This window comes from Pseudophryne corroboree, chromosome 1, assembly GCF_028390025.1.
Source record: "Pseudophryne corroboree isolate aPseCor3 chromosome 1, aPseCor3.hap2, whole genome shotgun sequence".
NCBI lineage: Eukaryota > Metazoa > Chordata > Amphibia > Anura > Myobatrachidae > Pseudophryne > Pseudophryne corroboree.
The window spans coordinates 1,167,235,260-1,167,262,406 of record NC_086444.1 but is presented as its reverse complement, the minus strand read 5'-3'; the positions used below and the strand labels follow the sequence as shown (position 1 = coordinate 1,167,262,406).

General features: G+C 41.3%; 1 protein-coding gene across 3 annotated transcripts in view; it reads left to right on the top strand.

Annotated features, from left to right (window-relative positions):
* Positions 1–316: 316 nt before the first annotated feature.
* The window catches only part of LOC135006385 (T-cell surface glycoprotein CD8 alpha chain-like), a 37,538-nt gene continuing 10,707 nt past the window's right edge, over positions 317–27,147 (top strand). The window contains exons 1-4 of one of the 3 annotated variants that reach the window (XR_010206728.1): positions 317–487; positions 4,140–4,490; positions 16,126–16,221; positions 22,866–23,042. Coding sequence is in view for 2 of the 3 variants with exons in the window: in XM_063952023.1 (XP_063808093.1) it covers positions 427–487; positions 4,140–4,490; positions 16,126–16,221; positions 22,866–22,991 (634 nt within the window). In the remaining variant the exon portion in view is untranslated. The remainder of the gene's footprint in view (positions 488–4,139; positions 4,491–16,125; positions 16,222–22,865; positions 23,043–27,147) is intronic. The other 2 variants (XM_063952023.1, XM_063952033.1) reach the window with 2 other exon arrangements.

The following is a 27,147-nucleotide window of genomic DNA, read 5'->3' as shown; positions in this document are numbered from 1 at the left end:
GACAGGACTGGTCAGGACCTGGTGGAAGACATCTGTATGTGGCTCAAGACTATGCAGACATTAACAACATTAGGGTTACATTGGACTTGGCCAGGGCCTTACCGCCAGTGAGGCAAAGGCGCAGGGAAATGACTCTGCTTGAACATTGCTCTGGGGCTGCTGGCGGCAAGTCCATGCATTCAGCAATTTAATGATCTGCAATACAAACCAAAACTTCCCCTTTGAACACAATAATTACATTTGTTCTGCACACCGTGAATTATTGCATACATTTACAGTATGTTATATGCATTATGATATACAACTGTATCTCCTGTGATGAGCACTGAGTATGGCTGACATCACATCCTCTCTGGTGGGCACAACTCAGGTGTGAGAATCACTTATTACTGTATATCAGCACTGAGCTGGGACTACAGCAGAACAATGGTGTGTCACATTATGGCAACGCTCATCTCTCTTCTAATTCTCCTCTGCCTCTTCTCATGTAAGTTATATTTTATCACATATTGTGTACAGTGGATTTCTCAGTGTGAAATGCAGCACAGCAATTTTACTTGTGTGCACCACCTGTGTTTCTATTGGTGGATGGCATGGAGGTTTGTTCTATCTATCAATATTTTACAATTCCAAAATCCTAGACACACTATTAAGTTTCTTTTTTTTCCTTCAGATTTGTTTTCATTTGGATTTTAATCATATTAGTTACAGAATACATAATAGTAACAATGGTAACCACAATCAATAAGATGTGAGCAGATGGATATAAGTAAAGCCGGGTACACACTAAACGATGTGTGTACCCAGCGGTATCGGCTGCGTTAGGACATGGCACGGTGCCAGCAAGGACATACACTCCACGATGTCGGCAGCGACGGAGAGACGGCAGTGGGATCAGGGCAGCTTGGCATCGCTTGCAACATCCCCAGGTTGAACTGCATGTACAGCAGACGGGCAATGTCGCTAGCAACCCACAGGAGCGCACATCATTGATTAGTCATTTGAACCACTACATTTAAGGAATGTCTTCATAAGATACAGGAGTGAAAGAAGGGAAAGAAAGAGAAAAAGAAAAAAAAAAGGGGGGGGGGGGGATCTTCTGAAGCATAGTACCTCCTAAATATGGTAGAATACATTAGCCAAGCTTAATAGGAGGATCAGATTTAAATATTTCGGTTTCGTACCATTGTGTTGCACATAAACAATTGTGAATTTGATGCTTAGTCGAAATGTCCAGGGTATCAATAAAAATTCCCAAACTTCAAACAACTTCTCGAGTTATTTTTCTTTATGTAAAGGTATCTCCATCCAGTCCATTTTTATCACCTGAAAGAGTTTATCTTATTACATTTGCATATAAGGAGGGGAAGGGTCATTGTTAAGTTTCTGCCTCATATCACTGATACAGTATATATCATCGTTGCTTGTTTAGCTACAATTTCTTGTGTTTTACTTTAGGTTTTTAAACACTGTTGTACACTTTTTTTCCCTCCTCATTCTTCACAATCTCTATCGCTTTCACTGTGAAGTGCTGTAGTCAGCGGGGTGATCCTGATATCCCGCTCTGTTATATACATGTTTTTTGTGACCTATATAAGCAAACCTATAAAAACCTGCTTGTACAACAGACGCTCCTTTGCCACATTAGAATATATGAATACCCTTCTATGGGGCAGTATATTCATCTGCAATTAGGGACATTATAACATTTATTTTGCTTTAGGTATACGCACTGTATTTAATTTTCCAATAGCAGATCCACTTTATGTCATAGAGGTTATATCTTCTGTATACTTACTGCTGGAATCAATATATTGATGCTGCAAAATTAGTATGAAGTATTGATGGCAACATTTTTTCCCACAAGGAAAATATAAGTATGAGAATTTGGTATTTGAAAGGTAACATTTATTACTGAAACAATATTTCCGACAGCATAGCTCTACGAAACAAAAGCTGGATTTTGTTTTTTGCCTTTTCACAATTTCTACAGGCAATGCACATTATATAAATGTCAAGCTTGTTACTTATGACTACGCTCTATAGCATTTATACTGTGTGTATTTTATGTACTATATGCAAATGCTTGTTTATTTGCTACATAAAGCTTATGAGAAAATCTACCGTTTGTGCTGTAGGAACTCATAAGCTCTAAAAGCTGGACTGTAAAGGATTCTACTTACTTACACTGTGCTACGGTAATTTATAGCCTCAGCAGTGGTCTTATTTACAGTGCAATATTGGTGCTGTATACTGAGTGGCAGATTTATTATGCCTGGTGAAGTGATAAAGTGGACGGTGATAAAGTACCAGCCAATCGGCTCCTAACTGTCATGTCACATGCTGGGTTTGAAAAATGACAGTTAGGAGCTGACTGGCTGCTACTTTATCTCTGTCCACTTTATCACTTCACCAGGCTTAATAAATCTTCCCCTGAGTTTGGGTCTCACTAACCATAGGGGTAATTCCAAGTTGATCGCAGCAGGAAATTTTTTAGCAGTTGGGCAAAACCATGTGCACTGCAGGGGGGACAGATATAACATGTGCAGAGAGAGTTAGATTTGGGTGTGGTGTGTTCAATCTGCAATCTAAATTGCAGTGTAAAAATAAAGCAGCCAGTATTTACCCTGCACAGAAACAAAATAACCCACCCAAATCTAACTCTCTCTGCACATGTTATATCTGCCTCCCCTGCAGTGCACATGGTTTTGCCCAACTGCTAACAAAGTTCCTGCTGCGATCAACTCAGAATGACCCCCTTTATCTCTTGGAATAAGTGTATCTGCTATTTAAATTGAGGACTATACCATTTGTTTTGTTTTGCCTGAACAGGAGTATTTTGTGTGCAAAAGCAAAATCTTCCTCTAATGGGCAAAACCATGTACACTGCAGCAGGGGCGGAGCCAGAACTTTGTGGGCCCCATAGCAACATTTTTAAGGGGCCTTCATCCCAATGCTTCTAGAGAGACACTTCTTTGGTACAGTTGTTCATTTTATGCCATATAATAGTGCCCTTGTTCCTTTTTTGAACCATAGTAGAGCCTTATTTAATGTCATGCCCCATAGTAGTGCCCTAGCTTCTTTTATGAATCGCAGTAGTGCTTAAGTTCACCCTATGTCAAATTTCAGAGCTGCTTGTACACATTATGCCGCACAGTACCCCCAATTCACATTATGATATATAGTGCTCCCCGTTCATATTGTGCCTTATTACAGTGCCCTGGTTCATATTATAATTATATAACATTAAAATGCCCTCCAGTTCATTTTATACCACACTACAATGAGCAGGTCCAGGGGCATACCTAGATATATTGTAGGCCACAAGGAAAAAGTTTGAAAGGACCCTCTACGTACCAACCAATGGTGAAAAATGTATGTAACTTTGACAGGGAAGGTGATTCCTTCTCAGCTCTGGGCTCCATAGCAGCCGCACTGCCTGCACCTATGGTAGCTACGCCCTTGCACTGCAGGTGGGGCAGATGTAACTTGTGCAGAGAGAGTTAGATTTGGGTGGGGTGTGTTCAAACTGAAATCTAAATTGCAGTTTAAAAATAAAGCAGCCAGTATTTACCCTGCACATAAACAATATAACCCACCCAAATCTAACTCTCTTACATCTGCCCCCCCCCCCCCCCTCCTTCAGTGCTCATAGTTTTGCCCATTAGAGGAAGATTTTGCTTTTGCAGTCAAACTTGAATTGGGCCCATAATTATGTACTGCCTCGCTTTTTGTTTTTGGGTCTGCTCATATTTGCAGATGAAGCATATTAAATTTATTTTAAAAAAAATCACCAAAACCAATGTTTGTATTTGGATCAATGTACAGTATTGATACTATTGTATTTTGGAGAATTTTTGACACATAGAACTGCCTTTTTCTTTTTTAAAATACATATCTAATAAAGGTTATATTTTAAAACATTTGAGAACATCTAACCTTGAATATGTTAAAGAAAGCCCTATTACACTATTAAATCTGACACGAGGACAATATAGCAATACACAGCCAAAGTACAATTACAAATGCAATGCATGTGGTACATAAAATAGAGTTATTTAAACTTAACATGTAAATGCATTAATACATTTTATTTTTATGGGTTGATCAGTTAGCTCTTTGTCATACACCTATTTTAGGTTCTCACCAGCTGAAGCTCAAAGGCCCAGAGGTGACGTCCGTCTTTTCAGGACCGGTGAGGTTGGAATGCGAGCCTGATAGAGGAGATCTCATGGACTTTGGAGTGTTCTGGTTCCGTCAAAGGAAAGACGCCAAGAATCCAGAGTCAATTGTGTTTCTTAGTAACACGAGGAAGGCAATATACAGTGCTGATCAGGGAAGAAATGGTTTCTTGGCCGACAAGACAGGATCTACATACACCCTAACCATTACTTCATTTGGCCAGACATTCCAAGCAACTTATTACTGTATGATAAATAAAAACTCAGTGCTTTACATCAGCCCGGGTCTCCCACTCCTCTATCCTGAAGGTAAGGAGCAGCACAAGTCAATTAAGTATCTGTGGGTTTTTCTTATTTCTGAAACGGAAAGTTACAGGAGGAGATGGGAAAATAAGTTGGATTGAGACTACAAGGGGGAGATTTATCACATCTCTGGAAGAGATAAAGTGCCAACTAATCAGCTCCTAACTGTATTTTTTTTTAAACACAGCCTGTAACATGGCAGTTAGAAGCTGATTGGTTGGTACTTTGTCTCTCTCCAGGTTATTTCTATACAAACTTTGATAAATCTCCCCTCACTTAAGGAAACATCACGTGGCTCAGTTATTGAATTTTTCCACAATGCCACGCCAATAAATCATTTATCAGAAAGTTGACTGACAAATATGTTTTACCTGTTTGACTTTTTGTTAATCTATGAGCCACTTTCTGAGGGTAATAAGTGTCACTTGTTCTAATAATAATAAATAACTTCCAATTAGTGAATAATACCCTAAAAGCAAACTTCCTGTGGTCGATATGTTGAACCTTGAACCTTCCAAAACCCAATGTATATTGCAGCATGTTGCATTTTTAGACTCATCTGTATTCTGTACCCAGAACCTTGGATCAGGGACATCACTGTGTATGATGGTATCCGGTCTTTAGGTTGACAACACTTAGGTTGACACTCATTAGGTCGACCACTATTGGTGCATTATGTCGACATGGTCATTATGCCGACATGGTCACTATGTTGACATGGCAAAGGTCAACACATGAAAAGGTCGACATAAGTTTTTCACATTTTTTTTTTACTATTTCATACTTTACGATCCACGTAGACTATGATTGGGAATAGTAACCTGTGCCAAGCACTACGATAGCGGAGCGAGGCACCTTGCCCGAAGTATAGCGAGCCATGCGAGGGGACACGGTGCACTAATTGGGGTTCCCCGTCACTTTATGAAGGAAACGACACCAATTTAAAAAAAAACTCATGTCGACCTTTTTTCATGTCAACATTTTCCATGTCGACCTAATGACCATGTTGACCTATTTCAGGTGTCGACCTGGTCACTGTCAGTCAAGAGTGGTCGACCTAATGACTGTCAACCTAGTTACGGTCTACCCAACGATCCCCACCCGTGTATGATACAGGTAAAATGAGTTTATAAAGATGGGAGGTGAATAGAGAGGCACAGCTTCAGTAATCACTCATTCATGTTAAATGTCAGATTGCTTGGTACCCCATCAAACTTGGTATACAATACATTTATTTACAGGAGAAATAGAACAAAAATGACATTGTTATTTGCATTATATATAAGAGCAGCTTATAACAGTAGCACATTCTGTACAGTAGTTCTCATGTAGTTTTCATGTATTGTGTTCTACTCACATGTAGTTCCATATAAGTGGCCATGAGAAATAATAATAATAAATAATAAATGAGAAATCATATTTAAAAAAGGCATGTAGCCGTAGGGATCATTGTGCCTTATAGCCAATACAGCGAATTGCACTAATGATCCCATTTGAATGTATATATCTCTGATTTCTATTATTCTAAGTGTGTAACTGCGACATGATGGGGGTTGGGTGCAATCAGGGAGATTGCTAGACTCTTCAGGGAGTTAGGGAGATCGATCCTATGTCAGGGAGTCTCCCTGACAATCAAGTATGAGCTGTGAGAACTTCAATGTTGTATAGCTGGAGCTCCATGCCTCCGCCAAATGACCTGTTCCACTTCATTTGTGGGACAATTTGCCTATCTCTATATTGATGCTCATGAAGGAACATTTGTCTGTAGACTTTAGGGTAATCAAAGCCCCTCAGTGACCACGGGACCCTAGGCCAGAGACTAGTATTCCTAATGGGTAATCCAGCTCTGAGCCGATTGTCTATGTGTATAAGCCCCACCAGGAGATAGTGGTAAATATTAGCTACAACAAAGATGAATGAAGCTACTGAAACCAAGTCAACTGATCCTCAATAAATTGCAAATAAGCAAATAATATAGGGCGGCCCAAAAGTAGTTATAAGTATATATTTATAATATGTTTATATTACTATATTTATACTACGTAGTGTATACCTTTGTTCTTCACTCAGATTCCCTGACATCATTCCAATTCTGCAACAAAAAAGAAGGAATGATGAGAGAGCATTACTGCAGACCTACGTTTGGGTCACCATGTATAGTTAGGAAGATACTTACAGGTGTATGACCACAAGAACTGTCATGTGTTGTATATTAACTAGAGATGAGCGGGTTCGGTTTCTCTGAATCCGAACCCGCCCGAACTTCATGTTTTTTTACACGGGTCCGAGCGACTCGGATCTTCCCGCCTTGCTCGGTTAACCCGAGCGCGCCCGAACGTCATCATCACGCTGTCGGATTCTCGCGAGGCTCGGATTCTATCGCGAGACTCGGATTCTATATAAGGAGCCGCGCGTCGCGGCCATTTTCACACGTGCATTGAGATTGATAGGGAGAGGACGTGGCTGGCGTCCTCTCCGTTTAGAAATTAAAATAGATAGGAGAGTGAGAGTGAGACACTTCATTTACTTACTGGAGCTTAGGAGGAGTTATACTAGTGACTGATGACCAGTGACCTGACCACCAGTGCAGTTTTATAATTTATTATTATTTAATAATCCGTTCTGTTCTTGTTCTCTGCCTGAAAAAAACGATACACAGTGACTCAGTCACACTCACATACCATATCTGTGCTCAGCCCAGTGTGCTGCATCATCTATGTATAATATCTGACTGTGCTCACACAGCTTAATTGTGGGGGAGACTGGGGAGCAGTTATAGGTTATAGCAGGAGCCAGGAGTACATATTAAACAGTGCACACTTTTGCTGCCAGAGTGCCACTGCCAGTGTGACTGACCACTGACCACTGTGACCAGTGACCTGACCACACTGACCACCAGTATAGTATATTGTGATTGAATGTCTGCCTGAAAAAGTACACTCGTCGTGTGACTTGTGTGGTGTTTTTTTATTCTATAAAAATTAAAAAACTCATTCTGCTGACAGACAGTGTCCAGCAGGTCCGTCATTATATAATATATACCTGTCCGGCTGCAGTAGTGATATATATATATATTTTTATATCATTATTTATCATCCAGTCTATACTAGCAGCAGACACAGTACGGTAGTTCACGGCTGTAGCTACCTCTGTGTCGGCACTCGGCAGTCCATCCATAATTGTATACCACCTACCCGTGGTTTTTTTTTTCTTTCTTCTTTATACATACTACATCTCATTATCAACCAGTCTATATTAGCAGCAGACACAGTACGGTAGTTCACGGCTGTAGCTACCTCTGTGTCGGCACTCGGCAGTCCATCCATAATTGTATACCACCTACCCGTGGTTTTTTTTTTCTTTCTTCTTTATACATACTACATCTCATTATCATCCAGTCTATATTAGCAGCAGACACAGTACAGTACGGTAGTCCACGGCTGTAGCTACCTCTGTGTCGGCACTCGGCAGTCCATCCATAATTGTATACCACCTACCCGTGGTTTTTTTTTTCTTTCTTCTTTATACATACTACATCTCATTATCATCCAGTCTATATTAGCAGCAGACACAGTACAGTACGGTAGTCCATGGCTGTAGCTACCTCTGTGTCGGCACTCGGCAGTCCATCCATAATTGTATACCACCTACCCGTGGTTTTTTTTTTCTTTCTTCTTTATACATACTACATCTCATTATCATCCAGTCTATATTAGCAGCAGACACAGTACAGTACGGTAGTCCACGGCTGTAGCTACCTCTGTGTCGGCACTCGGCAGTCCATCCATAATTGTATACCACCTACCCGTGGTTTTTTTTTCTTTCTTCTTTATACATACTACATCTCATTATCATCCAGTCTATATTAGCAGCAGAAACAGTACAGTACGGTAGTCCACGGCTGTAGCTACCTCTGTGTCGGCACTCGGCAGTCCATCCATAATTGTATACCACCTACCCGTGGTTTTTTTTTTTCTTTCTTCTTTATACATACTACATCTCATTATCAACCAGTCTATATTAGCAGCAGACACAGTACAGTACGGTAGTCCACGGCTGTAGCTACCTCTGTGTCGGCACTCGGCAGTCCATCCATAATTGTATACTAGTATCCAACCATCTCCATTGTTTACCTGAGGTGCCTTTTAGTCGTGCCTATTAAAATATGGAGAACAAAAAATGTTGAGGTTCCAAAATTAGGGAAAGATCAAGATCCACTTCCACCTCGTGCTGAAGCTGCTGCCACTAGTCATGGCCGAGACGATGAAATGCCAGCAACGTCGTCTGCCAAGGCCGATGCCCAATGTCATAGTACAGAGCATGTCAAATCCAAAACACCAAATATCAGTAAAAAAAGGACTCCAAAACCTAAAATAAAATTGTCGGAGGAGAAGCGTAAACTTGCCAATATGCCATTTACCACACGGAGTGGCAAGGAACGGCTGAGGCCCTGGCCTATGTTCATGGCTAGTGGTTCAGCTTCACATGAGGATGGAAGCACTCAGCCTCTCGCTAGAAAACTGAAAAGACTCAAGCTGGCAAAAGCACCGCAAAGAACTGTGCGTTCTTCGAAATCCCAAATCCACAAGGAGAGTCCAATTGTGTCGGTTGCGATGCCTGACCTTCCCAACACTGGACGTGAAGAGCATGCGCCTTCCACCATTTGCACGCCCCCTGCAAGTGCTGGAAGGAGCACCCGCAGTCCAGTTCCTGATAGTCAGATTGAAGATGTCAGTGTTGAAGTACACCAGGATGAGGAGGATATGGGTGTTGCTGGCGCTGGGGAGGAAATTGACCAGGAGGATTCTGATGGTGAGGTGGTTTGTTTAAGTCAGGCACCCGGGGAGACACCTGTTGTCCGTGGGAGGAATATGGCCACTGACATGCCTGGTGAAAATACCAAAAAAATCAGCTCTTCGGTGTGGAAGTATTTCAACAGAAATGCGGACAACAGGTGTCAAGCCGTGTGTTGCCTTTGTCAAGCTGTAATAAGTAGGGGTAAGGACGTTAACCACCTCGGAACATCCTCCCTTATACGTCACCTGCAGCGCATTCATAATAAGTCAGTGACAAGTTCAAAAACTTTGGGCGACAGCGGAAGCAGTCCACTGACCAGTAAATCCCTTCCTCTTGTAACCAAGCTCACGCAAACCACCCCACCAACTCCCTCAGTGTCAATTTCCTCCTTCCCCAGGAATGCCAATAGTCCTGCAGGCCATGTCACTGGCAATTCTGACGAGTCCTCTCCTGCCTGGGATTCCTCCGATGCATCCTTGCGTGTAACGCCTACTGCTGCTGGCGCTGCTGTTGTTGCTGCTGGGAGTCGATGGTCATCCCAGAGGGGAAGTCGTAAGACCACTTTTACTACTTCCACCAAGCAATTGACTGTCCAACAGTCCTTTGCGAGGAAGATGAAATATCACAGCAGTCATCCTACTGCAAAGCGGATAACTGAGGCCTTGGCATCCTGGGTGGTGAGAAACGTGGTTCCGGTATCCATCATTACTGCAGAGCCAACTAGAGACTTGTTGGAGGTACTGTGTCCCCGGTACCAAATACCATCTAGGTTCCATTTCTCTAGGCAGGCGATACCGAAAATGTACACAGACCTCAGAAAAAGAGTCACCAGTGTCCTAAAAAATGCAGCTGTACCCAATGTCCACTTAACCACGGACATGTGGACAAGTGGAGCAGGGCAGGGTCAGGACTATATGACTGTGACAGCCCACTGGGTAGATGTATGGACTCCCGCCGCAAGAACAGCAGCGGCGGCACCAGTAGCAGCATCTCGCAAACGCCAACTCTTTCCTAGGCAGGCTACGCTTTGTATCACCGGTTTCCAGAATACGCACACAGCTGAAAACCTCTTACGGCAACTGAGGAAGATCATCGCGGAATGGCTTACCCCAATTGGACTCTCCTGTGGATTTGTGGCATCGGACAACGCCAGCAATATTGTGTGTGCATTAAATATGGGCAAATTCCAGCACGTCCCATGTTTTGCACATACCTTGAATTTGGTGGTGCAGAATTTTTAAAAAAACGACAGGGGCGTGCAAGAGATGCTGTCGGTGGCCAGAAGAATTGCGGGACACTTTCGGCGTACAGGCACCACGTACAGAAGACTGGAGCACCACCAAAAACTACTGAACCTGCCCTGCCATCATCTGAAGCAAGAAGTGGTAACGAGGTGGAATTCAACCCTCTATATGCTTCAGAGGTTGGAGGAGCAGCAAAAGGCCATTCAAGCCTATACAATTGAGCACGATATAGGAGGTGGAATGCACCTGTCTCAAGCGCAGTGGAGAATGATTTCAACGTTGTGCAAGGTTCTGATGCCCTTTGAACTTGCCACACGTGAAGTCAGTTCAGACACTGCCAGCCTGAGTCAGGTCATTCCCCTCATCAGGCTTTTGCAGAAGAAGCTGGAGACATTGAAGGAGGAGCTAACACGGAGCGATTCCGCTAGGCATGTGGGACTTGTGGATGGAGCCCTTAATTCGCTTAACAAGGATTCACGGGTGGTCAATCTGTTGAAATCAGAGCACTACATTTTGGCCACCGTGCTCGATCCTAGATTTAAAGCCTACCTTGGATCTCTCTTTCCGGCAGACACAAGTCTGCTGGGGTTGAAAGACCTGCTGGTGAGAAAATTGTAAAGTCAAGCGGAACGCGACCTGTCAACATCTCCTCCTTCACATTCTCCCGCAACTGGGGGTGCGAGGAAAAGGCTCAGAATTCCGAGCCCACCCGCTGGCGGTGATGCAGGGCAGTCTGGAGCGACTGCTGATGCTGACATCTGGTCCGGACTGAAGGACCTGACAACGATTACGGACATGTCGTCTACTGTCACTGCATATGATTCTCTCAACATTGAAAGAATGGTGGAGGATTATATGAGTAACCGCATCCAAGTAGGCACGTCACACAGTCCGTACTTATACTGGCAGGAAAAAGAGGCAATTTGGAGGCCCTTGCACAAACTGGCTTTATTCTACCTAAGTTGCCCTCCCACAAGTGTGTACTCCGAAAGAGTGTTTAGTGCCGCCGCTCACCTTGTCAGCAATCGGCGTACGAGGTTACATCCAGAAAATGTGGAGAAGATGATGTTCATTAAAATGAATTATAATCAATTCCTCCGCGGAGACATTGACCAGCAGCAATTGCCTCCACAAAGTACACAGGGAGCTGAGATGGTGGATTCCAGTGGGGACGAATTGATAATCTGTGAGGAGGGGGATGTACACGGTGATATATCGGAGGATGATGATGAGGTGGACATCTTGCCTCTGTAGAGCCAGTTTGTGCAAGGAGAGATTAATTGCTTCTTTTTTGGTGGGGGTCCAAACCAACCCGTCATATCAGTCACAGTCGTGTGGCAGACCCTGTCACTGAAATGATGGGTTGGTTAAAGTGTGCATGTCCTGTTTATACAACATAAGGGTGGGTGGGAGGGCCCAAGGACAATTCCATCTTGCACCTCTTTTTTCTTTAATTTTTCTTTGCGTCATGTGCTGTTTGGGGAGGGTTTTTTGGAAGGGACATCCTGCGTGACACTGCAGTGCCACTCCTAGATGGGCCCGGTGTTTGTGTCGGCCACTAGGGTCGCTTATCTTACTCACACAGCTACCTCATTGCGCCTCTTTTTTTCTTTGCGTCATGTGCTGTTTGGGGAGGGTTTTTTGGAAGGGACATCCTGCGTGACACTGCAGTGCCACTCCTAGATGGGCCCGGTGTTTGTGTCGGCCACTAGGGTCGCTTATCTTACTCACACAGCTACCTCATTGCGCCTCTTTTTTTCTTTGCGTCATGTGCTGTTTGGGGAGGGTTTTTTGGAAGGGACATCCTGCGTGACACTGCAGTGCCACTCCTAGATGGGCCCGGTGTTTGTGTCGGCCACTAGGGTCGCTTATCTTACTCACACAGCTACCTCATTGCGCCTCTTTTTTTCTTTGCGTCATGTGCTGTTTGGGGAGGGTTTTTTGGAAGGGACATCCTGCGTGACACTGCAGTGCCACTCCTAGATGGGCCAGGTGTTTGTGTCGGCCACTAGGGTCGCTTAGCTTAGTCATCCAGCGACCTCGGTGCAAATTTTAGGACTAAAAATAATATTGTGAGGTGTGAGGTATTCAGAATAGACTGAAAATGAGTGGAAATGATGGTTTTTGAGGTTAATAATACTTTGGGATCAAAATGACCCCCAAATTCTATGATTTAAGCTGTTTTTTAGGTTTTTTGGAAAAAAACACCCGAATCCAAAACACACCCGAATCCGACAAAAAAAATTCGGTTAGGTTTTGCCAAAACGCGGTCGAACCCAAAACACGGCCGCGGAACCGAACACAAAACCAAAACACAAAACCCGAAAAATTTCCGGCGCTCATCTCTAATATTAACCTCGGCATATTATAAGAAACAGTCAAGATGCTGTAATGGTACAAAGGGGAAAAAGTATGAGTGCGCTGTCAGCGGCAGCCAGTATAGGGGAGGTCAGCCCCCAAGTAAATAAAACAATAGTAAAGAGATGTGTACTGGCGCCGGCTGTGAAACCAATAAGGGACGATAACATTTTAAATGAAAGATCACATAGTTTTAATAAACATTAAAAAGAATGATAAAAAATCACATACATAAACACACTTTCTTTGTATGTTCCTAATTCAGGAAAAAAAGGGCTTTGATTAGGACCACTTGGATCTCACTTGTAATAGCTAGTATGCACAGTCTCCGGTTAGGGCTCGCTCCTCAATATATTTTGGTTCACTTTATATGTAAGTAATTACCCAGTCCTTATGGATACTGTCCCCATGGGTCTCAATTTGGCAGATGAAGATCCAGTTAGCAGCTGGGGTGGTTCCAGGTTCCAGTGGGGCACCTGGAACCACCCCAGCAAAGAGTCCGATCAATACCGGGGAAAGCAGGTGGATCCAATGTTGGTGGTCCGTGTCCTTAGCTCAACGCGTTTCGCTGGTCTAGTGTCTGCCAGCTTCCCCAGGAGATGCTGTAATGCAGGGTTATAGGTTTGCATACCCTCCAACATTTTACACATAAAAATCGGTACAAATTAGGAAAGGGGGAGTGGCCATGGGTGAAGGGGCGTGGCCAAGTCACTTTTCCTATACTTTCAAGTTTGGAGAGCCAAAAATCGGCACAGACCATAAAAAAAAGGTACTGTACCTGCTAAAAAGGTACTGTTGGAGGGTATGGGCGTGTGACTATTGCTCACAGTGCAGCCACATTTACAGGTCAGTCTCCCATATGCAAAATGCTTGGGACCAGATGTATTTTGGATTTCAGGTTTTTCCGTATTTGCATACCATAATGAGAAATCTTGGGGATGGGACCCAAGTCTAAACATGAAATGCATCAGTTTCATATACACCTGATACTCATAGCCTATATCCTTTAATACATTATTTTTTAATAATTATATGCATGAAACAAAGTTTTTGTACATTGTGTACATTAAGCCATCAGAAAGCAAAGGTATCAGTTATGCTAAAAAGTGAGTATTTTGGAATGTTTCGTGTTTTGGAATTTTGGATATGGCAGACTCAACCTGTATGACCACTGTCACCTATAATCATGGCTATAATCACTACGCAAAACAATGATGTCATTTAAAACCATTGCGTTCTCGCTTGAAATAAAATAAATTTCAGTAACATCTAGAAATTAGTCTGGTGTGAATAAAAAAACAGTACTAAAATGAATTATCTGCAATTACTTTGTAGCTGAGCAATGAAACGTAATGAACAGCAGTTTGTTAAAATCTCCAATTTTTTTTAAGCCAAAATGAGCCCTACATCAGCCCCCCAAAAAAGAAAAAATATTTTGACAATCATTGTTCATTACATTTCCACCTGATGGATTTACCCCAGAGGTTCCCGAACACGGTCCTCAATCCACCCCAACAGTCTAGGTTTAAAATATAAATATGGCTCAGCACAGAGGGTTAAATCAAATTGACTGAGGTGCTATTTAACTCACCTGTGGCCAAGCATTTGTACTATACTTTTTGTGTTTCCATTTTAATCTACATTACAGGTCACATAGCTACTCTATAGTGGTGGGTGTTGTACTGTGCTGGCGGACCTGCCACCTTGAATCTTACAAAGGGCGGCACAGTATGTTGATGCTACGCTTTGTCTGTTTGCCCACAATCCCTTTATTGTGGGTAAATCGTACTTTATAGGGAACTAAAGTGGATCAGTCACAGCTATGGTATGACATACTTTCCTCCCTGCTAATATTTACATGAGTGTAAACCACACACAAAGTAGGACGGGTTCTATTTTCAGAACTGTACAAGGTAACTTTCTTTATAAGGAAAACGCTATTGCTGGCTCATTTAGATTAAATTAGTGTAATGAACATCATGTTCAGTAATTACAGATTGAGTCTCCCATATCCAAAATTCCAAAATAGGAAATATTCTAAAATACCAAATTTTTCAGCGTGACTGAGATAGTGACACCTTTGCTTTCTGATAGTTCAATGTTCATGAACTTTGTTTCATGCAAACGATTATTCAAATATCGCATAAAATGACCTTCATGCTGTGTGTATCAGGTGTATATGAAACATAAATGCATTCTGTGCTTAGACTTGGGTTCCAACGTATGGGCACACTTGGCAGCTGCCCAGGGCCCCACAATACTAGGGGCCTTTTAGCAGGATGGGCTAGGTGCCTGCCTAGCTTCTTGAGAGGCAGGTAGAGAATGCTGACTGGCCGCTCTGATGGGGAATTACACACAATCAGAATAACCAGGAAGCATTCTCCAACTGCCTCCCAGCCTCCAGTCAGACAGTGAATGGCTGTCAGCATGCTTATTGGTGGATGGCTGGAGCTATCAACCAATCAGACTGCTGACTGTGTGGAAGCATGTGGAGAGACGGTGTGGCACCACAGGAGGGGTAATTTATTACTTTTTTTTTTTTAAATTGTAGGAGCCCCAGTGCATTTGCCTGTAAAAAAATTTATATATAAAGTCAATGGATTGTGTGCTAAATATTCATAGGTTAATCAAGAATCTATACAGAGAGTTAGGGTTGAAATGAGTAAAGTTGCGGCATGATGTCCCACACATAGAATTTTGCAGTAGGACTCTACAACCTGCAGAGGTGCCCACGTGAGTTTCAGTGAATTCTATTGGGTGGTTTGAACTACTAGTTGAACTGAAATAATATGGTGAACACTGCATGGAACACTGAAGGGAAAATTTCAGTGGAGAAACGCGTCGAATTCAATGGGTTGCGAAATTAGTCCAGAAATATTTTGTACGGATTTGATAATTCATAATAAATCATAAATCATATTTGCAAAATCCAGCAACAAATCAATAAGGGGAAATGTATCAATCCTTGGAGAGAGATAAAATGGAGAGAGATAAAGGACTAACCAGTCAGCTACTAACTGCCATGTCACAGGCTGTGTTTGAAAAATGACAGGAGCTGATTGGTTGGTACTTTCTCTCTCTCTTCAAGGATTGATACATCTCCCCCCAGTCTCACCCACTAATGATCACTGCTAGTAAACAATCCAATTCTCACTGTTATTCCGAATCTATATGTTTATTTCGATTTTGGTTTATACATTTATAATCACGTTAGTTGTGTGTTCTGTTCTTTTTTGTGCAAGTGACAACTCGCAAACCAACTACAACAAAAGAGCCTGCACCAGAAATCAGCACAAAAGGCAAAGGAGACGGATGTAACTGCTTCTCAGGAAAACAAGGTATGTGCAAGTGAGTTTAACAGTATTGCCAGTATTGCACAGCATAAAAGTTAGGTAAGATCTGGTTATAGAAACTCCTCGTGTAGTACGATGTGGATCATACACCCTTGTTCACTCTGTTCGATCATTGGTTGCATAGGCAAATAAAGGGGAGGGTTCCAGTTGCCCAGAAACTCCCCTTCCCCCACAGCCTGGGCAGCAACCTCTATATGCCGTATAAAGGGCCTAATTTAAGGCTGATTGTAAAACAAAATTTTCCTCTAATGGGAAAAACCATGTGCACTGCAGAGGGGTTAGATATAACATGTGAAGAGAAAGTTAGATTTGGGTGGGGTATGTTCAAACTGAAAAATAAATTGCAGTGTAAAAATAAAGCAGCCAATATTTACCCTGCACAGAAACAATATAACCCACCCAAATCTAACTCTCTCTGCACATGTTGGATCTGCCCCACCTGCAGTGCACATAGGGGATAATTCAGAGTTGATTGCAGCAGCAAATTTGTTAGCAGTTGAGCAAAACCATGGTGGTCATTCCGAGTTGTTCGCTCGCTAGCTGCTTTTAGCAGCCGTGCAAACGCTATGCCGCCGCCCTCTGGGAGTGTATTTTAGCTTAGCAGAAGTGCTAACGAAAGGATCGCAGAGAGGCTACAAAATTATTTTGTGCAATTTCAGAGTAGCTCCAGACCTACTCAGCGCTTGCGATCACTTCAGACTATTCAGTTCCTGTTTTGACATCACGAACACGCTCTGCGTTCGCTGCGCTGCGACCAAAATCTGCTAGCGAACAACTCGGAATGACCCCCCATGTGCACTGCAGAGGGACGGGGCAGATATAACATGTGCAGAGAGAGTTACATTTGGATGGGGTGTGTTCAAACTGAAATCTAAATTGCAGTGTAAAAATAAAGCAGCCAGTATTTACCCTGCACAGAAACAATATAACCCACCCAAATCTAACTCTCGCTGCAAATGTTATATCTGCCACACCTGCAGTACACATGGTTTTGCCCAACGGCTAACAAATTTGCTGCTGCGATCAACTCTGAATTACCCCCATGGTTTTGCCCATTAGAGGAAAATTTTGTTTTGTAATTAACCTTGAATTAGGCACAAAGGGCAGTATGGTAACTGCATATGCCCAGTGGCAGCAGATTTTCCTTCCAAGTCTGCTGTGCGAGCAAAGGGGTAGCTACCATAGGTGCAGGGAGTGCAGCTGCTATGGGGCCCAGAGCTTAGTGGGGCCCACTTAGGGTGATATGTAGGGTTCCTTACAAACCTTTGCCTTGGGGCCTTCAGTATATCTTGCTATGCCCCTTGACTTGCTCATTGTAATGAGGTATAAAATGAATTGGAGGGGATTATGGCCCTCATTCCGAGTTGATCGCTCGCTGCCGATTTTCTCAGCGCAGCGATCAAGTGAAAAAAACGGCAATTCTGCGCATGGTACGCAGCGCGCATGCGCTAAGTACTTTCACACAAAACTTTGCAGTTTTACCCAAGCTCGAGCGACGTTTTTCAGTCGCTCGAGTGATCATAGTATGATTGACGGGAAGTGGGTGTTTCTGGGCAGCAACTGTGCGTTTTCAGGGAGTGTACTAAAAAACGCAGGTGTGCCAGGCAAAAACGCAGGAGTGGCTGGAGAAACGGGGGAGTGGCTGGCCGAACGCAGTGCGTGTTAGTCACGTCAAACCAGGAACTAAACAGACTGCATTCATCGCAAGATAGGAGTAGGTCTGGAGCTACTCAGAAACGGCATGAAATTTTTCACGCGCAGTTCTGCTAATCTTTCGGTCGCACTTCTGCTAAGCTAAGATACACTCCCAGAGGGCGGCGGCTTAGCGTGTGCACTGCTGCTAAAAGCAGCTAGCGAGCGATCAACTCGGAATGAGGGCCAATAGGTGTCTCTAGAAGCATTAGGACAGGGGCCCCTTTGAAATGTTGCTATGGGGCCCACAAAGTTCTGGCTACACCTCTGTGTGCATGTATGTGTGTCTGTGGATATGAGTGCTCAATCATTGCTCCAGAGCATATGTTCTCAAACTCCCAAACAGTGCATGTTTTCCAGGTCTCCTTGCAGAATCACAAGTGATTCTGAGTACAATGAGTACACCTGTGCAACTGCTAGGTGACCTGGAAAACACGTGACCTGTTTGGGGTCCTGAGGACCGAATTTGAGAACCACTGCTCCAGAGTGTGAATCTGGTAAGTGGCTCACCATAATCGTTGGGCCTGCATATGTCTGACATACTGTATTACAAAAACTGTACCCAGGGGAAGATATAAGGGTGAAGGTGCCATTAGGCAAAACAGTAACAGTAAGCTCTCATTTGATGATAACCTATTTAATATAGTAATAAAAAAAGCCACGATGACATTTACTAAGTGGGACAGCTAACAGGAGCAATATGTGCAGTGTGCACATCCTACCCATTTATACTCCATTCAAGATGGCATATGGTACAGCAGTGTCGGACAGGGGCATGTAGGGCCCACCAGGGGGATGCAATGGTAGGGGCCCATGCACGTTTAGGGGTGTGGCCAGTCTACTGAGGGGGTGTGGCCTGCCACCTCTTTGATTTGACTACCCATTAGAGCATAGGTTCTCAAACTCGGTCCTCGGGACCCCACACAGTGCATGTTTTGCAGGTAACCCAGCAGGTGCACAGGTGTATTAATTACTCACTGACACATTTTAAAAGGTCCACAGGTGGAGCTAATTATTTCACTTGCGATTCTGTGAGGAGACCTGCAAAACATGCACTGTGTGGGCCCCCGAGGACCGAGTTTGAGAACCTCTGCATTAGAGAGTGCAATATATACAGTAAATTCAGCTGCTACATGCATGCTAATGTACTAGATTAATAACAGATTAATAACTGCAATGCACTGTAGAAAATACACCATAGTCCAGTATAAGGTAACATATGTATAATGTATAATTCAAGTGCACAGTCTGGAACCTGATCCTTAGAGCAAGAAGTGGGGTCGAGGCAGTGGGGCCTACCGGTGGTTTCCCCTGTACCCCTGTGGGCCAGTCCAAGCCTGTGGTACAGTACTGTGGAAATATTTTGCAGTCACTGGTACATTTCGGGTTGATAGTACCAACACAAGCATACAAGTGCCGCCCGAAGCGCCCCTCACATGCCTAATGGGAAATTTGCCACTGACTGTACTTTCAAAGGGGCAGACTATAGATTGTAACATGGTAATCATGCATACTTCATGGGCTGGTGACAATCGCACTTAAATAAAACATTTAGAAACCCCCCTCCAGAAATCCTGTGTTTGCCCCGGGTTGATTGTATTCTTCTGTTGGTAGTATAACATTTACATAACATGCCTGTAAGAGGGGCAGTTCAGTTAGGAGCAAGATTTGCGCTGTGACCTCACGCATTAATATTCCCCGGAAGCTACATGAGATTTTAACGATTAAACTCAGATCCTCTTGTGTAATGCAATTAAAAGCTCACCTCTGGGGTACAAAGCGTTGAATCTTGTATTATACTACCTGTGAAATACGGTTATCAAGCAGGTTTACATTGTAACAGTGTTGGCCCTAGTGTGTGGGCTCGGAGATGTATAATAGGCTGTGCGTCTGTGCGCGGTTTGCTGTTTCCTGTTATTAATTCATTTTATGGTGCATAATACAAATTGTTGTGCACTACAAGCTCCAGAGTGGCAGAGTTTGCTGCAAGGAGCTGGTCCAGTCTGGTGTCCCAGGATCCGAACTGTACCGGCCTTTACCCAAACCCCAGATGACATTGCAAAAAGCACCTTAAGTCTATGAAATACTGATAATAGTCGTGTTTATAAGCAGCACCTTACAAACTATCGTCTGTACAAGAAATCAACCACCCAATACACTGTTACATCCTGCCCAACATTATAGACCATATATATCTACTTTAAAGTGGAAGTGACTGTTCATACAAAAGCTATTTTTTAAAGTTTTTTTTTATACTATTACTCTTATAAAACATTACATTATAATGAATTTTCCTTTCCGGTTATACCTGACATGCGGTGACATTTCAAGATTAAAAAGACAACTTTAAAAAAAGTATTCTCCAACTTTGAAGGTGCAAGCTAGAACAATTTCTGCATCTTTACCGATCTGCGATTTTTCTTGCAGATGTTGCCGGTGAATAGCTTTCCAGAGTGTTCTGGGCTATTTGGTCAGGGAAAAAATTGTCTAAGGTGCAAACGCAAAACTCACCCCTAATTGACTCTCTCTGTTGATGTCATTGGTTTATTTCTTCTGCAAACCGCCGTGTTGAGCCGAATTGTCCATATCAAACAATATATCCACATTCCAGGCTATAGAGCAGGGCTGGCCAAACCAGTCCTCGAGATCTACCAACAGTTCACATTTTCCAGACCACCTAGCTGGTGCACAGGTGTAGTCATTACTAATTAAGATGTGCTGCATTCATTCCTAACTGACAATTCTACAGATCTCCAGGAGGCCTGGAAAACATGAACTGTTGGTAGATCTCGAGGACCGGTTTGGCCAGCCCTGCTATAGAGTATCTAACAGTAGCTATAAACACTGGAATTGCAGGATATGGGCCCTCATTCCGCGTTGATCGCTCGCTAGCTGTTTTTAGCAGCCGTGCAAACGCATAGTCGCCGTCCACGGGGGGAGTGTATTTTCGCTTGCAAGTGTGCGAATGCCTGTGCAGCCGAGCTCAGAAAAAACATTTTGTGCAGTTTCAGAGTAGGTCTGAACCTACTCAGCCCTTGCGATCACTTCAGTATTTTTGGTGCCGGAATTGACATGACACACCCACCCTCCAAACGGCCAGACACGCCTGCGTTTTCCCTACCACTCCCAGAAAACGTTCAGTTGACACCCATAAACGCCCTCTTTCTGTCAATCACCTTGCGATCGGCTGTGTGTATGGATTCTTCGTTAAATCCATAGCTCAGCAACGATCTGCATTGTAGCCGTATGATGAGCGTGCGCATTGCTGTGCATACGCATGCGCAGTAGAGACCTGATCGCAGCACAGCGAAAATCGGCAGCGTGCGATCAACTCGGAATGACCTACATTGTCTCTATATTGTGAGCAAATGGATCCAGCCCATCCGTCCTGTTATTGTCTAACATCAGAGGTTTATATTCTTCTAGCAAGAATAGCTTTTCCTGCTGGGACTCTGCTGTCATGCATGGTGATGGTTGTAACCATAGAGTACAGATAAACAAGTGGCCCTAACAAGTACAGTTGAGACCAGTGCGTGGTCTTCTTTGATGCATGGGGTATTGATTGACGTGTGATGGAAAATGTGGGGTAGACCACATATCAAAATAACTGGTGTTTTAAATTTGTCACTAATGGATCTTTATTATTTGTATTTGTAGCTGCAGTATGGGCTTGGATCAAGGGAATTCAAAAGGGTTTTGGGGAAGATTTATCAAATCTTAGAGAGATTGGGGGTTGCTGCACAAAATATCACTACACTAAAATAGCCAAAAAAACACCAACCCGTAGCTCAGAACATAATAATATTTATAGTGTTAGCCCAGCACAAAGATCAAGACTGACTAAAGGGCCCTACACACTTGCCGATGTGTGCGGCTGATACGAACAATCTCATTCAGTAATGAACAAGAAATTGTTCATATCTTTCAGTGTGTAGGCACCAACGATCAACAAAGCGCGGCCCCGTGGTCATTCATCATTGGTGCTGGCTCGTTTATACCTGCAAGCCAATATGGACAATATCATCCACATTATCATGCAGGGTTATGGGGCCGGGTGATGTATTGGCCGTCGGGCACCTCGGCGGCAAATCGCCAAATGTGTAGGAGGCATTAGCCAAATTTGAAGACTATAAAAAAACTGAAAAAGTTGCAGGATTAGTCCAATCTTTAGCCAAAGAAAGAAAGCTAGACAATTCACAGAACTAGACAACCTGTAGCCAGAGAGCTAGACCATTCGCGTAAGTATGCTGAGCTGTAGCCAATAAGAAAGTCAGACCATTCACAGGACTAGACAACCTGCAGCTAATCAGAACTGTACCTAATCAGAGAATTAAAACATTCACAGACTCGCATGAGCTCTTTAAATAAAGATAAAAAAAAAAAAAACATTCACAGAACTGGCCTACAGCCAATCAAAGAGCAAGACCATTCACAGGACTGGTAGACACCATGTAGCCAATCACTGGTAGGCCATTAGCATGGGTTATGTGTGTTCAGTGCTCTTTTGTAGAAAATGGAATTCATGAAATGAACGTGTTCATTTCATTAACATTTTCTGGCATCCATGTTTTATAGAAGATTCTTGAAGGAAATTGAAGCCAAACAATCTCCATGATACAGTAAACATTAGAACTTGATGGCCCTGCCTGTAATCCTATATAATAAAAGGCTAACACTGCTCCTCACCTCTCTGGGGGGAATTCAAGTGTTGTGCGTACCGGCAGACACTTATTGGCACCCAACAGAGCAATTAAATTGTTGCTCTGTTTGTACGTGCACAGCCGCCGGCGTTGACACTACTGTTATGATGTTCAGTCATGTTGACAGGCTGGTACTTAGTGTGAATATATTTAATAAGCTACAGAAATAAGCATGCAAGTGGTATAATATATATTAAATAATATACTGCAACTCTAATTGTTGTTCGCTCTCCTTAGACTTATCACAGAAAGAGGGAGAATTCTTTGGTTTCACCTGTGATCCGTATGTCTGGAGTCCTCTGACAGGACTATGTAGCCTTCTTCTGATCTGCCTGCTGGTCACTTCTATAATGCTCTGCTGCCGTAAGACATTATTCATTATATATAGTGATTTATGATCCACCAGTGCTAGAGGTAACTAAGCCAGATGGTACAGTAAGCATTTTGTAAATATATCACAATCTAGATCATAGAAATATATTTTTAAACCATTAATTACAAAAGTTTTACTTATATACTATGCAAACTTATCTTTGCATTCAATGTAGAGTTATTGAAATGAGAGGATAATATTTATGTTTAGGGGCCTACTTATCAAGGAATATTTGCGGGATATCTCTTCACAACACCAGTTATACTGCAAATTTTAGGTAACCCCTGGATGTATCTACAGGGCACTGCAGCTGATAGCGGAGATATCTGCTGCAATCCCCCATTTAAGTTGCAAAACCTGTCCCAATAGAATTCTCTAGATATAAATTATAGTCCACAAAGGGATCCCTCCCCAGCACTCTCCTCTTGCGCATGCGTAGTAGCAGGCTTTGCTCCTGAAGAAGAAATAAAGTGATCGCATTAGCTCTTCTTACACCTTGTACTTCTTCCTGCATGTGTTTTGTAATTTATTCTGGAAATCTTTAATTTATTATTTCTGCGACAAGCAGCAATAAGACATTATAATTATCTGGTCTAGAACACAGTAAATAATAAATATGTTTCTTAGTAGATGTAGATGTAGTGGCAATTGGGATAAAGAATATCAAAACCATTGTTAAATATTACATTGGTTTTGCTAGATTATCTCTAATTTTTAAAAGAAAACACAATATAAAAATCAAGAAAAATACAATAGAAAAACCAAGAAAAACACAATAGACAACACAAACCACTCAACTGCCAACTAGCAACTGACATTGGCCAATCACTTACATATATGGAGGGGAATATTCTAGAATAATCGTGGAGTGGACAACTAGAATTTTCGCATATCACACCTTCTAGAATGTTCCTGTAGATTCCCCATATGGACGCCCTTATGTTAAGTTATTAATAGAGAGTATCCATTATTTCAAGAACTAGAGACAATTTCAAAAAAACTTTTATTTTTGAATTCAGCAAACACAAAATACCCTGAATTCGTTCAGATATCCATGGCATCTAAACTTTTTTTTTTTTTTTTTGCTCTAAATTATTATCATTATTATGATGATTTTTTTTAAATTTCTTTTTATAATTTTTTAGAATCTACTGGTAGATATATAATGTTGGTGGTAAATAAATTCTGTATGTTTAAATATTTTTTAAATATGATTTATATGCTTTAAAAACAGGTTACTTTTTTAATGCTTATATGTGTAATCTGTTAATATATAAACCAGAGTGAGAGATATTAACAATATATTAATTATAATATATTTACAGAATTCTACTTTTAAAATCTAATCAGTTGTCTCTGTTCACTGTCTACAGCTTAAATTATATTATTGTTATACAGTATTATTGTCTTTACAAAGCCACAACAGCCCACCTCACCAAAAAATTATTAAAATGGAGCATAATGTGATGTAAAATCTCAAAGGTTATATACTTTTATTCTATTTTTTGCAATCAGTTGCACCAAATGGTAAAATTACACTTAAAACAAGCAAAATAAATATAAATTATTTACAAAGCATAAAAATATATGAAACTTGAATTATTATTTTTACGACGTATTAAGTAAACATTAATTTTATGTGGCTGTAAATGTTTTCACAGAAAAACAATTAAAATTCAACTGAAAAACATTTGAAAGTGTCTTTTATCAATGATACAAATGTTGCAATCAACAGATCAAAAACACATTATTATTTTTTTATTATACAGTGATGTATGTGATTAGTTTAAAGAGAAGAATTTAGATTCTGAAGTTATTTTAGCAGAAGCCTTTGTAGGGAACATATACAGTAGATTTTAGTCAAATTAGTGCCCTCTCTTTACAGTAAATAGTCCTTATTTGAAAAACATAGTATGAACATGAACTATTATTATTATTATTATTATTATTATCTGCAAAAAAATATGATTATAAATCATAAATAAACATGACAATATAAAAAATGAAAAATAAAGTAAATTCTGCCCAAATCTTTTTTTAAAAAAATACATACTGGTTATATATCAGCATTGCAAGACATTTCTCCTGTGGCACCAAAATTCTATAAAGTATTCACCATCCTGGACCCATTGTAAATGGTCTTATTGTCTAAATATTTATTTCGCTCTACACAATCTGTCCTCCTTGATCTAAATATAAGCTATGTGCATTTTGCAACTGAACCATCAGAAAAGTGAAAATAAGGGAAGGTACAAATAGCCTAAGGTCATCCTGAGCTCATGATTCTGATACTTCCTAAGTTGTGTGGCCCTAGGCTGGTGCCTCAATAGCCACATCATTTACTATATACAAGCTGTGATAGTAAAGTGCCCATTAGTTGTAGCACAGTTGTTGGTGTGTATCTGAGTCTATGAGTATATTAAGATATTAGATCAAAGACTTCCGGAGTGAGTAAGATGTAAATTGTGTTACAGTCACGTATCTTAAATGTGGTGAATTATACTTTAGTTCTTTATCTTGTGCAACATCTGCTTTTTACTGAGACCCCCTGTCTAGAGACATGAAAAAGGACATGCTCTTCAGCTATGCAAGATCCAATGCGTGATAAGATCTTTAGATACAATAATGATCTTACAAGCCAGTTGTCAAGTACTGTAGCTTGGAAAAGGCAAATTGAGCTGACAGTAGAAATGAAGGTGATGAGAATAATATGTTAATATACATTTATTATTTCTTCAGTTGATAATTTTTTTAATATTTTTTTTCAAGTGATGTTTCACAAATTAAAAATATTTTAGAGTAAAGAGAGGACACTAGTTAGAATGGAAACTACAGTAAATGTTCTTTAAAAAAATATTTTCAAATAACTTCGGCAACTAAATTCAGCTCTGCACAGTAATCAGACGCAAAATGAGAACTTGAACAAAAAGTGTTTTTGATCTGTGGATTGAACATTAGTATCAGTGTGACATTACATATTAAAATGTGTTTCATTTGAATGTTTGACCATGAATCTAAAAGATTCTCTGTAATGATACATAATAATAATAATAATAATAACAATAAATAATTATATAAATATATAATTATTATATAATAATAATAATAATTATATAAAAATGCTATTTATATAGCGATCTTTCTCCATTATTATCATAATGTTTTTTTATTTACTGCAGTATCTGCTGCTCAGTTATACCCTCAATAAGTCTTATTACCGATAGCAGGGTTTCCCAAACTCGGTCATTAAGGTACCCTAACAGTCCAGGGGGCATATTTACAAAAGGTCGATTTTGTTTCTTTTTGTTCGATTTTGTATTGATGTTCAATCATCAATATTGGGCTTCCAGGGTTAAAAGTAAAACACACATTTACTAGCAGATGATTTTTTATATTAACTTTTAAATGTTAGTAAATGTGTGTTTTAACCCTGGAAGCCCAGCATCGATTAAAATTGATTTAACATTGATCTAAAATCAAACAAAAACAAACAAAATAGACCTTTAGTAAATATACCCCATGGTTGTAAGGATATCCGTGCTTGTGCACAGATGATATTATCAAACTAATTGGGGTACTGATTAAGTCACCTGTGCTTAAACATGGACATCCTTGAAACCTGGACTGTTAGGATGCCTTGATGACCGAGTTTGGGCACCACTGATCAAGGAGATGATAAATAGGGTTTTGTCTAGGGAAATTAAAGAGAACAAGATATTCCATTACAGTATGTTAGATCTACAGTGTAATAGGAATGTCAGATACAATCAGAGTTCTAAAAATAATCCTGCAAAGGAATTGGCAAGTATAAGATGTGACTCAGTCTTATGTACAGTATGTGCATTATAAAGAAACTGCGGTACTAGGCATTACACTAGTGAAATAATGATCACGGATCACAGTATGACTTTGTGGACTTAAACCTGGTGATTTATTGTAAACTCAACATAAGACTATTTAGTCACGGGCTGATATACATAAAAAAAAAAAAAAACTTTCAAACCCCCGATTTATCTGGTTAAACAAATGGAGACTATGGACCGGATGTAATGACGTCTGAGTTGGCCAGAGGTGTGGGTTACCGGACGAACTCGGTTGTTTTTTTAAAGCAGCAATCATTTACAAGGCAAAACCATGTTGCTTTAA